This window comes from Lates calcarifer, linkage group LG1, assembly GCF_001640805.2.
Source record: "Lates calcarifer isolate ASB-BC8 linkage group LG1, TLL_Latcal_v3, whole genome shotgun sequence".
Taxonomy (NCBI): Eukaryota; Metazoa; Chordata; class Actinopteri; family Centropomidae; genus Lates; species Lates calcarifer.
Genome location: NC_066833.1, coordinates 6,099,556 through 6,114,271, shown reverse-complemented (window position 1 = coordinate 6,114,271; position 14,716 = coordinate 6,099,556). Strand labels below are relative to the sequence as shown.

Sequence of the window (14,716 nt, the reverse complement as noted above, 5' to 3'; positions counted from 1 at the left end):
TTGGCTGGTTTTATTTAAATTTATCATTTTGTTTAACATAAACTGAAATTGTTAAATTATGCATCATTTACATATTTTATAGAATTAAAAGCGACATTTCAATCAAATAACATTTTTGGTTTAAAAAAAGGAATTATATCCGGCTCAACTGCACTTTACTAAAATATTTCACAATAAAAGCCATCGAACTAATAAAATCTGGCGTACCCTTGAATTTTTATTTTGCATGCTGATATTTTTATGTAGTCTATGCTATATTACTATATATGGTGTCATATCTATGCTTTTACCGGTAACGTAAAGGATTTTGTTAACTAATTCGGACGTTAACGTTTATACTGATATTTACACACCGGATGGGCTTTCTGACAGTTGTGATTGGTCCATACGAAAACACTGAGGTTCACATTTTAGCAACTGAAGCTGATCTCAATGTGTTAGGAAAATGGAAAAGATTTTCTGTGATGTCCATGGTAAGTCGCAACAAATGAATGGCGTTTATTAGATAGATTATAAAACAGAAAGTTAGCTATTGTGTTTAGTTTCCATTAGTCGTAGTTATGTTTTATTCCTGGAAACACTGTCTATTGTGTGCATGACAATGCAGTTTCGTTTACTTTTGGCTCAGCCGAACCTTACTAACTTGCAATGAGTAGAAAGTGCATATGATTTGTTCAATAACTCGTCCTTTCTATCACCATACAGGCAGTGTGTGTATGTTAAAAACGGGCGTGAAAGATGGACCGAGTAAGGGCAAAAGCTTCTACGTCTGCGTTGACAAGCAAGGCTGTGGTTTCAGTCAGCCGGCCAGGTATTCACATCGCTGAAGGCAGATATTTCCTCACTGATCCCCTGTCAGACGAATTCAAAGAGGACTTTAAAAGCAACGGTGGTTCCTAGTACTCACATTAACAGTGACATGCATTATAAATCCTCATTATTGTGAAAAAATCTACATGTTTCTTTATAAAGATAACTAATCCAAAAGAGATTGATGAGACCATTCTCCTATATCTAAGCACCTGAGACACCTGGTTAGAGTGTCATTATTCTGCGTTTTGCTCACAGGATCAAATGACAAAGTCTTATCTCTTAGGCACACACTGTCATTCATGAATGTTAGGACTGAGCATTGCCATTTTCAAAACATTTTAGGTTTAAACTACCAGTTATTTAGTGGCATAATTTTGGATTTCATCTCCCACTTTTGATGTGATGTGAAATCGCACAGATTCATGTATGTTTTTGATCTACATCATCATTATCCTTTCCTCCCAGCATCTCACCATCCCACTGTCTTCATCATGAAGATTCAATGGTGGAACTCCAAGCTCTCACCTACAGTCACCAACAGCAGGGCTACAGGTGGGTGTGCAGGTGGACTGTGTCATGGTCCAAAACTGGAAGCGTTTTCCTTCTGAAGTCATAATGTTCGATACAAATGATTTAACTTAATTCCTGTTACAGCTTTACATTAGGTTCCCTGGTAAGAATATATATTAATTCTTAGATGTGGCGGTTTCAGTAATGTCCCACTTAACTTTTAATCATGTACTGAAAATTAAAATTGCCACCCCACTTCAACTTAATATGAAAAGAGCTGGATGTCTTGCTCAAAGGCACATGAACAAAAAGAAAGTCAGTAGGTGACTACACAGTGGCTGTTGGGCAGTTTGAATCTTTGACTCTAATTTCATTCTGTTTTTGTTTTTTCAGGTTATTCTATCGGTGTATTGAAGGTAAAAAAGGAGGCCAGAGGTGGTGTGGATACGTGCCTTGGAGTGCAGTAAGACAGCACCTGTCACAGATTTCACCATGCACATTCTTATTTATATATTTTAAATACCTTTGTCGCCTGCAGTATCTTGGACTCATTAGCTGTAGAGAACACTTTGAACTCTTCAGTCCTGACACTGCCAGATGTTTTATCATTGCACATTCTAAGGTGTCTGTTTTTGTCTGTCATTGCAGCCAGACAAAGAAAAGAGAAACCCTCTTTTGGACTCACAGCTACAGCCCTCCTGCCTTCCGCCTGTCCGAAACCCCTTTAAGGCCCCTGGCAAGCTAGACAAGGACTCTGAGTGTAGAAGGATGCAATGTGGTGGAGGTAATGAGAAGGGAAGAGAGGAGAAGGACAACGAGGCAAGTCACAAGGCTGAAGTAAAAGAAACTTATCAGAAGGAAAATATGGAAAGCTTAGGGGCAGGAGTGGAAGAAAAGGAAGAAGAGAGGCTGAATTCATCAGATACTTACAAAGGTAAACAGCTTCCACCAGGGATGAAATTAAAGAAAAGAGTTTCAGATGAGGAGAGAAACGGTCACAAAGATAACATTGTGGAAAAAATGACAGATAAGATGCTGGACGAGACTGAAGCCAACCACACCAAGCAGGGGGAAACAAAAACAGATATTTCTACCTCCAGCGTCATTGCTGTTCATCCTGAGAAAACCAAACAAACCTCACAGAATCCTCACAAGGAATCATCCCAGAAACCAACTACTGGTGAAACCTGTCTGGTGAAACAAGCTAACCCCACTGTAAAAGAGAGTGCCTCTAAGTGTGCACCCAGCAACAGCAGCACCCAGGCTCCCAGAGACTCCGTGAACACTAGGAGTCCCACATCTAACAAGCCAAGACACTCAGAGTCCATTCAAACCAAAAACCAACACGATGAAGACGATGTAGTGTTGGTGTCAGTGAAACCTGCTACCCAGAAAGCTCCTGTTTCTGCTGTACAAAAAACCCTGACCACCTTCCCAGGTTTTCAGCCAGCTTCAAAGGTGAAAGGTCAACAGGAAGATCCAAGAGGGCTACACAGTCTGCTCACTGCTCAGCTTCAACAGAAAAAGGTGAGTGAAGGACTAACTGAGAGTCTTGATTGGCTATTTGAAAGCTATACATGCCATGTATGAGCAACTTATGGTACAGACTTGGGCTGGAAAAATACTTTATTTATGAGGCTAATACCAGTATTATTATAAAGAATTCTGACCAAGATATCCACATATAATGCAGCCTATTTTCAGTGCATTTTCTTGTTATGTCTTGTTTGTTGACACATATAAACCTAAGCATATATGATAAGCTAATATCAGCTGATGATATATATCTGATGATATCAACCATGCAGGTGTACTGTTTGGGCTCTGGTACAAATCTAACTCAGTCCTGTGTCCTCTCTGCTGCAATCTGATGGAAACTGGTCTGGTCACTGTAGCAGCCACACAGAGAATATTTTATTACTTTTAAGTAAGTAATAATAAATGAGCAGTGAAATCTCAGAATATCATTCTTTTTAAATCTTAAATTTGGCAAAAGTTTTGTGGAGTAGCTAATCATGCCAACTGGCAGGCCTTTTGGCGCAGTTTGCTAAGTAGAAAATGCAGTATTGTACTATATGTACGATTAAATTATCTAAATTTAGGTCAAGTAATGGCATGTCATTCACTTGTTAATTTTTCTGTGTTAGATAAGGTGTTGAAGGCAAAGCAACGTTTTTCCACATTATCTTGTTATTGCTGGCACATCAATAATATTTCATGTTTTATATCTATCTTAGAACACAATCTCTGACTTTGTAGACAGGGAGGTGTAATCTTTCTCTCTCACTCACCTATAATGTAGTACAGGAAGTACTGATTTATTATTGGAATATTTTAGTAGAACAGGGACAGTCTACAGTATGTAGTACACCAGACCACAACAGCAAAAAATGTGGGACAACAGTGATTGTTAACTTAATGCTTTAACTTTCAAACACGTGAGACAGCTTCTCCTTTGATATCTGCTATGTATCCATTTTGTCTGTGTCTGTGTTTATCCTTTTTCTCCTCATAAGGCCACTCTGTCTGTGGTGAATGTGACAGCTCTGCCAGATAAAGGTGAGAGGTTGAAGACTCAGGTCAAGGAGCTGGAGGAAGCGCTGGAGTCTCTGAGCCTCACTGTTGCTTCTCAACCAGGTAACTTACCAACTTTACAGTTGCAATACTATAAACATACGTAATAGGTTTTTTAAAGATTCGCCTCCATTCCACACTTAAAGCTTTGCTTTAATCAAAAATCATTCCACTCGGCCACTCACTTCAGCTCCTAATTAATCAGGTAATTGTAAAAGTCATTAGTTAGAGCTTTCACAGGCATCAAACCCAGTTTTTAAATGTACAGGCAGAAGGAACAGGATTGTGTGTCATTTGTCATGTAATTCATGGCCTTCTTAAAACAGAAAATATATACATATATGAATTAGGAATCATTCAATTTACTTGATTAACTAACAATGACATATGAATTTGCTGTATTTTACATACCGTGACACGCAACAATACAGGGTGATAAAGGAGCCTCATTTGAAAATAATGGATAAAAGCACAGAGATAAAAAAGATTAATAAAAATAATTCTAAGAACAAAAAGAAACATAAACAACATGAATTCACTTCACAGTTACAATACATTATTATGGTTACATTGTGTGTGTCTGACCATGGGAACTGTAATGTGCAAATTGTTCTCCCAGAGTCCCAAGAGGGAAATAACAGCAGTGATGCTGGTCTAGGTAGCAGTCAGGTCAACCCATTCAGCAGACAGGTTGGCACCATCCTGATCCCTGCCCCTCCGGCCCCAGGCCCCGCTCAGTGCCAGGCCTCCTGCAGCTCCCTGGGGCTCCAGCTGAGCCAGGGGCACACCCAGATGTATGGAGGTAGGCTGAACACTGTTAGTTCCATGATACTGTTTGGTTTTTAAAGACATTTCTGTAATTCTTAAAGATTTTTAAAAGGAATTTTGCCATTTTTTTTCTCTACATTTATTTTCTCTTTCCCCCCTTTTATTCATAATTTGTACAAAAACCCTAATCCTCAGTCACGTTTTCAGCAAACCCACAGGTTCAGGGCTTTTACGGTGGCAGGATGACTGAGGACCGTCTGCTTGGCAGTGAAGAATGCCACCTGCGAGGCTATAGACCATCTCCACAAATCCCTGGAATCCTGCCCTGATGCTGAGGCCGAAGCCCCAGACCCCAAGGGCATCAAGGTATCATTTTGCTTTAGTCTCTAGCGTGGTCTTTCATCAGTTCTTTGCATAGGATATCTAACTCCACTAATTATATTTTGAACAAATGTCACACAATGATGCATCAGTCCTGTCCGCAGACTTGTGTCTACTGTGTCTGTTGCTATAATGCTTTGGAATAACATGTTCAACAGTCATATACACTTCTAATCTTTGGGTGTCAACATACTTTTGGCCATAGTGTATTTGCAATTTTGAAAATAAATTCTCAGGGATTTTTGCTTAAAATTATCTTGACAATTGGCTATGGAAACAGAGCATCTATTATCTATGCCCTTTTTGAATGGTCCATTGTGTCACTCATATATACAGTATATATATATGTATACCGTTTTGTGATTGGTTGGTCAGGTGTCGCTCCTGCCCCATCAAAGGAGAGCTCTGGCCTGGCTGCTCTGGAGAGAAGCCCAGAATCCCTGTGGAGGAATTCTAGGTATGTTCAACATTTAATGTGATTTTTATTGAGGAGGTTACAATGAGGACTGATAAGAGATCATGATGAGAAGCTGCAGGATAGAGATGGAATAATATTTCAAATTGGTGTTTTTTGCTTCTTTTCTCATCCAGAGTAACCAGAAAACTGTTTCTGAAAAGAGACGTTGCTGATGTGAAACTTAATTAATAATTGTTATTTCTTTATCTTTCTTCCTTTTGTTCCTCTTGCTCTTACTTTTTTGGATTCAGCGGATGACATGGGTCTGGGGAAAACCCTGACCATGATTTCTCTCATACTGACCAAGAAGACCAAGGCAAAAGAGGAAGATGAGAAAAAGGATGAGAAGAAAGAGGAGAAATGGATCTCTAAAACTGGTGACTAGAACCTTTTAAACACTCTTATAGTTGGTATGATTGAATGCAGCAAGGTAACCTCAGTACTGTCCATGCAATTATTATTCAAATTAAATAATACCATTTTTTTTTCTTTGTTTTTTGTTCATCATCCAGACTCCAGCCTTGTGGTTTCTAAAGGCACTCTGATCATCTGTCCTGCCTCCCTGATTCACCATTGGAAGAAGGAGATTGAGAGGCATGTCAAGACAGGCAAGCTGACTGTGTACCTGTACCACGGCCCCAACCGAGAGAAAAGTGCCAAAGTGTGAGGAAACTGTACACACACACACACACGCTGCTGTTGTTTTCTCTTTTGGTGAAGTCACACTCTGTTTTCTTTGTGAATTAAAATTAATATATAACTGCAAGGAGACCAAAAACCACATCATTTTCATCATCTATTTTCAAACTGAGTTAAATGCTGTCTGTCTGTCACTCAGGCTGGCAGATTATGATGTGGTGGTCACCACATACAGTTTGGTCTCAAAGGAGATTCCAGTCCAGAAGGAGGAGGCTGACAAACCCACTAAGGATTCTAGTGATGTGGTGAGTAATATATATTTTCGATACACAGCAACAGTTCTCACTACAGCAGTTATCAGTGTCAATGCTGTAGCTTAAGGAATAATGTAAGTGATAACTCCACCATTTTGAACCTGGGCCTTGTTTCTGTGTGTAAATGATTGATGGGGACAAAAATCTTCATCTTCATCGGTAAACTTCATCTTTTGTCATTTTTCCTCTCAGCCTTTGCACTCAGCTCCTCTAATGAGGGTGGCCTGGGCCCGCATTGTTCTTGATGAAGGCCACAACATCAAAAACCCAAAAGTACAGACCTCCATGGCGGTCTGTCACCTGAGGGCTCGCGCTCGCTGGGCGGTCACTGGTACGCCCATCCAGAACAACCTGCTGGACATGTACTCACTGCTCAAGTAAGACAAATCCACAGTGAATACAAGTTTTAAATAAAGTCTTCCTCTGTTTTGTCTGCCTGCTGCACTTGTGGAGGCACTTTATTTCATGTGAGTCTTGTGTGTTTAGTATTTTGTTTCACAAACCATAATTTTTATTTACCTTTGAAGTATGTTGAAGAAAGATTTGACAGAAGTTTTTTATGACGATGAAATACATCATAATAAAATAGCAAAAATGTATTCATAAAATATAATTGAATAAAAGGAACCATGCAAGCAGGTTAAGTGTCACAAAATGAAGCAAATAAGAAATGTTAATGTAATTAATTCATTTGCAAGGGACTTTGCAAGGCTTAAATTCACTTTGAACCACAATCTTGTTTTTTTTTTTTCTTGGTTCAGTTTCTCAGTTCAACTTTCCTAATTCCACTGAAGAACAAAATTACCAGTTGGAGAAAGAAAAGCCTCAACTTTAGAAATATGTATTTATTAACCAGCACAATGAACACCCTTTGGATTATTCTGAGTAATTTTTCTTGCATTACCCAGAAACAGTGATGAGTGAAATAATGGTTTCCACTTATAATGCACTGAAATGGTTTTTGAAACAACAATTGCATTTTCATTGCATCTTCATTGTAATGAGACTGTACTCATTCTGTCTCTCAGGTTTCTGCGTTGTTCTCCGTTTGATGAGTACAAACTCTGGAAAGCTCAGGTAGACAACGGCTCTAAGAGAGGCAGAGAGAGGCTGAACATCCTGACGAGGAGTCTGCTTCTCCGACGAACAAAAGACCAAATGGACTCCACAGGAAAACCACTGGTATAGACACACACACACACACACACACACACATTGGACTGTTAATGAGAATATCACATCGAGTATGTTCATTCCAAAGGCCATAATGTCTGTCTTTGATTTTGTCTTGATGTCAGAATATTTCCCATGGCCTGCAGATACTCCGTTCACTCTTGATCCAGTCTGAAGTGAAATGTTAAATGTTTCAGGTGTCTCTTCCTGATCGGACCTGCGAGGTGCATCGACTCAGACTGTCTGCGGATGAGCGGGCTGTGTATGATGTGGTCTTTGCCCAATCCAGGTATCACAACAGCTTGGCACAATTTTTAATTTTACACAAAATGTATGAGAAAACATCTTCCCTGTCCTTGCCTTGTGAAAAGTGGCTAGGAATGATCTAAGGACTAATCATTGTGACTTCAAGGTTGGAGAAGTGACCGTGGCTTCTCCAGGCCAGCTGGCTAAATCTGGACATAATTAACACTTTAGACTACTCTCTGATGTAAAGCAAGAATGCTAACAATATCTCCAAGATCTAAATGTGTGTAACTGCACAAAAAGAGGTGGAATGACATTAAGTCTCCCTGGATGCAGTGGATCAATCAAAAAATATATGTATGTATATGTATATAATATATGTATGGTGGCACTAGAATATTGATTTTCCCTTTTCCTCCAGATCCACTCTGCAGAACTACCTGAAGAGACATGAAGGAAATGATGGGAACAAGGGGAACACATCCAGTTCCAATCCCTTTGACAAAGGTGAGATATCAGCTGGTTGTTTTATAGTCCTCAACAAGCAGAGGTGTGATTTATATTTGTGCCTCAGTCCTGGGTATCTGATGGGACAGTTTCAGCACAGAAAGAAATTATTAGATTAAAGAGATTAACACGTAAACTGTACTTTGTTGAGAAATTATCACACAAAGAATAATTTGAGCTGACGCTAATAACATCTCTCACTTTACTGTTTCTTTGACTCCTGTTGACAATTTGCAGTGTGTGAGTGACATAGGATATATTGTATGCCTAAGTTATATATTGATGTCACAAATATGCACATGAAATGATGTTTCCTGGTATACAAGAGTTTTTAAGCCTGATTATATTGCCTTTTAAGTCAAACTTGGTTAGTAATTAGTGTTGCTAATGGCGATGTATCAAAAGTATGTGTGTCTTCCCTCTCCAGTGGCTCAAGAGTTTGGTATGTCGCAGTCTAACCCTGCTATGTCAGGCTCCCAGCAGCCACAACAGGCAACCAGCACTGTCCACATCCTGTCCCTGTTGCTGCGCCTCCGACAGTGCTGCTGTCACCTGTCCCTCCTTAAGAAGGTAAACATACAAACTAGGAATGGGCATTTAAATTACTTTTTTAAGTCGATTAATCAAACCAATTTAAGTCAATTAGTTGTGACATCAGCATTAATGTACCCTCCACCCAAACCGAAAATGATAATATGCTGTCATGTCGAGTCATATTTTTTGCGCTGTAGTGTACAGATGCATGAACTTTACCTCCCAAGCCCCACTCATCAGCAACTGAGCTCAGACTAGTTTTCAGCAGTGTGTCTCATGTATGCTGTGAGTGTAAAGTACAGAACCTGAAATGTTCCAGTCACCCTTGATGTAATGGCAGGTGATAGTGACCAAAAAAATGAATTGCATTGCAACTTATTAAACTGATTTTGAACATGAAACTACTAAAACAATACACCCCACCCCTCGTCGCCATAATGCACCATACAGAGCAAGATGAAGCAGAGAAGAAGCATTCGGCAGAAACGGAAATATAAACATTAGTTCCACGTCTTTCCTCCCACCTCCACACGATTTAAAAATTTGTCAATTTTTAAAAATAGATGTTGACTATGTTTACCATGTCAATTAATCAACTAATTGATTATTCATGCGCATCCCTAATACAAACACCATGCTGCTCTGAGAGGGCTTGTCAGTTTTGTCCTCAATCAAAAAGACATGTATAAACATACACATACAAAAAGACTAACTGTATAGTTTACACAAGCATTGATTTCCTCTCTTTCTGTCTTCCACTCTCTGCTCAGACTCTAGACTCCACAGAGCTGCAGGGTGATGGAATCGTCTTGTCTCTGGAAGAGCAGCTCAATGCTCTGTCACTTTCCTCCAGTCCCGCATCATCAGGCCCTGACCCTAAAGACACTGTGGCCCTTAATGGTACCCGCTTCCCCTCACAGCTGTTTGAGGACACCAGTGACAGCACCAAGGTGGGCAACCTGCTATAGCCAGCACCCTTACACCATTATCATCACACTGAGTGTGATCCTTCTGGAGGCTGTAATAAGATTACCCCTCATTGTCCAGAATATGTCCTTACTAGAGCCCACCAAGATCAAAATGCCTGTACATAGTATATAAAGGTTGCTGATTATTTGAAGGCATTGGATGCTTCTAGGAGCCTCTCTCTGCCCACTACACAGTTTTGAAAGGACTAGAAAACATTAGTATGAAGAGAGACAATAGAGAGTGTTGGTGAGCACATGAGTACATGTGAGTCTTAAAGACACAGGTTCAGCTATCTGATGAACGTGCGTCAGAGATTGTGGCATAAAAGAAGACTGCTGCTCATCTCTTCTTCTCCAAAAGAAAATAAAATCCAATACAGTGTATGGTCACAACAGTTTATATAGACAAATCTATGAAAAGGCATATATTGGATAATCTGAATCAGAATATTGAAGCACACGTCCTCGCAGTGCTTATTTAAACAACATGTGTTCTATTTGCTGTGTTGCAAACAAGCTGTACCTGGACCTTGAATTTAGTAGTCTGAGCAGTGCAGAACTTGTGACAATGGCTACATGTGAACTTGTTTTCCTGTATGACTGCTGGTGTTTTATCACATTGTAACTATAGATGAACTAATTCTTCAGCCTTAATTTTCCAGATTGTTGCTATTGTGTCTGAGCTGAAGGCAATCAGACAGAAGAGTGATGATCAGAAAAGGTAAAACAAGTCTTCTACTGGATTTTTTTCAGCAACAATTCAGCACATTCATTCGGCAGACAAAACTGTTCCTTCATACATATTAACATTTGTGATAATTGTATATATAAATTACTTTTTAAAGCACTGTATAATCATTGATCTGTAAACCATTAACATCTTTTCAGATATCCTGTAAGTAGTCATAGCAAGTGACTCAAGAGAATCATTTAATCCTGCCATTTATGTGTAATCCACATGTTTTCTCCTCTCTGTTAATGTGTAGTGTGATCGTGTCCCAGTGGACCAGTATGCTGCGCATTGTGGCCGTTCATCTGCGGCAGATGGGCTTGAGATATGGCGTTATCGATGGGACTGTCAACCCCAAACACCGTATGGACCTGGTGGAAGAGTTCAACAATAACCCTAAGGGACCACAGGTAAATCTCACCCCACAACTCAAGAACCAAAATAAAACATGATTGGAAGGTACTACCACAAACTGACTGACATGCTGTTAAAGGTTTGTTTACAACAGAAATGTTCCTAAACACTGAAGAATCAGTTGAAAAACACACCAAATGTTGATTTTTCTTTTTCTCTCTTTTTTTTTTTTCATGATTAAGGCAAACGCATACTGTATGTGAATTTGACTCAAAATAATATGGTCTTTAAGCACATTGGGTTGTCAAAAAAGATATACATTTTAAATATTTTCCAGGGAGGTGAATAGTGCTGTCTGCTTATAATCTATTTTCAGCCAGTGCCCAGATTTGAGAGTTGCTCTTAAAAGTTGCTATTACATTTGGCTGTAAGTAGGATTAAGTCACTTGATAAATCCTCCCTTTTTTTTTAAATAACTTTAATAACTTTGGCTGTCTTGATGCAAATGGCATAAAATTTGGCCATGTTGTGTATTTTGGGGTGAATTTGAATTTTTGAATGATTTTTTTTTCTTCTAGTTTTTCATATGCCTTTTAAACTAAATAGAGAAATCTGTGTCCTCAGCATTTTTTGTGCCATTGATTCCCATTCAAAATGCTTTTTTAAATACACTACCATTGCATTTTGATCTCTTTTTTTTTTTTTTTTTTTTTTTCCATTCCCTGGTGTTAACATCCCTTCAAAATTTAATATTTTATTGTTTTCCACTAGGTGAAGATATTTTTTTATGTACTGTAAATCTACTAGTGACAGGCAATATCATCTTTTTTTATACATTTTTATACATTATTTATACATTATTTTTTACATTCTCATATACAGGCCAAGTAAACTTGTATTTTTCCTTTTTCTAGAACAAAGCAAGTATTAGTATTAGTATTAGTATTAGTCCATTAAAAATCAACTTTGCTTTCAGTATATAGAAAATATTTCTGATTTTGTGTGCTTTTTCTCTATAAAAATGTAGGTATTATCACAGAAACTGGCATTTAAGGGGTTAAAAATTCAGAAAATTTATGAATATTTGTTATGTAGGGTGAGTACTGAAGTTAATAATGGAATTCATAAAAACAATTTTAAAAAATATATTGATGCATAGTATTTCAATGGCAATCTATAAAAGAGCATTTTTATGTGTCCAAGGGACCCAAGTGGAGCAATTTATTTATAAACGACTTTGCACAAAAAATAAAAATTGATCAGAATTCAATGTTGCTGTTAATTTGTGACACTTCCACGCTCAGATAATAGCCCCCAACTTTTGGTGTTTTTAAAAAAAACAAACAAAAAAAACAAATAAACACAACAGACTTTAATTGCTAAAACTGCGTTTACTGAGTAAAAAATTCTGAAAATAATAATTATATAAAACTAAATATTTGTTATGTATGGTGAGGACTGACATTCATAATGGCATTCATTTAAAAAATGGAAGAAATATATTGTTACATATTTCTATGGCAATCTTTAAAAGATGAAGGGACCCCCAAGGGTTAATTTATCTTATTGCTCACACTCAACATTGTTACTTTGTACTACACCTTGACCAATGTAAAGTCAAAATTACTGTGAGTAAATATACATTGATGTATATTTCTGACTCTCTTTCAAAGGTGATGTTGGTTTCTCTTTGTGCTGGAGGAGTTGGACTCAACCTCATCGGTGGGAATCACCTCTTCCTCATTGATATGCATTGGTGAGAGATGCTGACACATTTGCTTTCCCCTTGGTTGATGTAGCTTCTGTATATACAATATGCCTTTTGTCTGAATTATTGTTTCTTCTTGTGTCAATAATTAACATTTTAAGATATTGTAACCTTTTTACGACGTAGTGCAGTGCAGTTTTAACCCCCCGCACACACATCAGTATATCAAAAAGAATACTACTGCTTGTTGCTGATTTGCAGTGACTAGGTCACAAACGGATCACAAACATCTCAATGGAAAGCCTAACGCTAGTAATGAAGTGAGGAGATCTTTTATTTGTTCAGTATAACAATATAACAAATGATTTTTTTAACCTCTGAACCCTGAATACTTTGACAGGAATCCAGCCTTGGAAGATCAAGCCTGTGACCGAATCTACAGAGTTGGACAAAGGAAAGATGTCACCATCCACAGGTGGGAATTCAGGACATTCAGTGTGGGTGTGGATGCTGTTATTTATTAATATATAATATGGCATTGTTGCAGTATTAACTGTCAACTAAAATGTGCCAAAGTACAGCATCAGTTACATAAAACAAATTAAATTTAAATTTTCATGTCATATATGCAACAGTGGAATGATAAATCCACATATCTGGGGAACAACATTTTCCTTAGGTTTGCTCTGAGTGAAATGGTTCACAGAACAGCTACTAATGAAGTCTTTACAAAACTTAATCTGTATGGATTTTCACTGTAACATAATTTTACTGACAGCAGTTGGGGCCCTTGTTTGTCACTAGTGTTTGGTGAATTTGGTGTTTGTGGGTTAATAAACACTTTTGTTTGTTTGTCTATAGGTTTGTGTGTGAAGACACAGTAGAGGAGAAGATTTCCACACTGCAGGTGAAGAAGAAGGAGCTGGCCCAGAACGTGCTGTCAGGGACAGGAAGCACTCTCACCAAACTCTCCCTGGCTGATCTTAAAATCATTTTTGGTGTCTGAGACCAACAGCTACAACACCATGCAGATGTTGAGACACATATCTGGAAAAATACTGAAATGACCTTATAAGACTGGGGTAATAACTTAACAAAATCTATGATACCCGAGACCTTATTTCCGTGCCTGACCTCTGAGCTTAATCTAGAGCAATGTTTTCATCTCTATCTTAACTGCTTCAAAAATGTTATTGGGCTTAATGTGCCTTAACATTTTTTTTTAACTTTTCCTTTTCTTTAACTGCTTTAAATTTAGCACTGTTGTGGACTTAAACTAAAGTTACACTAAACGGTAAGTGTGAACAAAATGAAGACCACAGCTACAATAGCAGATACTGTTACATACAGCAAGGAAGCAAATTCTGCAACTTGAAACATACACACTAAAATCATATATATATATGTATATATATACACACATATATACAGAGACACACACACACACACACACACTCCTAATCTTTTATTTCAGAATAATGTTTTACAGCACTTTTTCCTGCATTTATGTCCCATGCTACACTAGGTGTAGCCAATAATTAATATTTTAGACTTATAACTATGTATGTATATGTCTTCCGCTGTTATTTTAATATGTTGAATCACAGGGTCGCACTGAAAAGAGGGTTTTCCACCATCAAGGCCATTTTAATTTCAGGTAGCTTCTTCATTTTTGGAGTGAAGCAAATATTTGCCTCTGTTTGTGTCACCTGAAGGGGTTTATTTTCATTAAGAGATATTTTCAAATGCCTTTTTATTACATAGATGTATTGTATGCATGTGTTCAGTACAATGATGCTTAATAAATTGTCATGGAAGTTATGGAGGTTAACATGACTGTTTGCTGTAGACTACAAGGTCATTTACATAGTAAATTTAAATGATTTATGAATTAAAAAATGTTAGGAAATTAGGTCAAGATGAACTGCAGTTTACTGAGGTTTGTTTGAATTTGAGGATTAAGTAAACCTGTAAAAAAAAAAAAAAAAAAAGTACAACCAGAATTGGTCACAGCTGCCAAAAATATGTTGCTCACATTGT

At 37.9% G+C, this 14,716-nt stretch overlaps 1 protein-coding gene across 1 annotated transcript; it reads left to right on the top strand.

Annotated features, from left to right (window-relative positions):
* The first annotated feature begins 329 nt into the window (after positions 1–329).
* On the top strand, positions 330–14,497 carry ttf2 (transcription termination factor, RNA polymerase II). Its single transcript, XM_018696413.2, is given in 24 exon segments — positions 330–473; positions 706–811; positions 1,279–1,365; positions 1,717–1,786; positions 1,972–2,850; positions 3,840–3,960; positions 4,517–4,699; positions 4,873–4,925; positions 4,927–5,031; positions 5,422–5,503; positions 5,755–5,880; positions 6,016–6,166; positions 6,342–6,447; positions 6,649–6,833; positions 7,485–7,638; positions 7,827–7,918; positions 8,297–8,382; positions 8,810–8,952; positions 9,687–9,866; positions 10,547–10,605; positions 10,871–11,024; positions 12,642–12,724; positions 13,077–13,151; positions 13,538–14,497. Coding segments are annotated over 24 exon segments (3,453 nt in total). The 5' UTR covers positions 330–445; the 3' UTR covers positions 13,683–14,497.
* Positions 14,498–14,716: the final 219 nt, after the last annotated feature.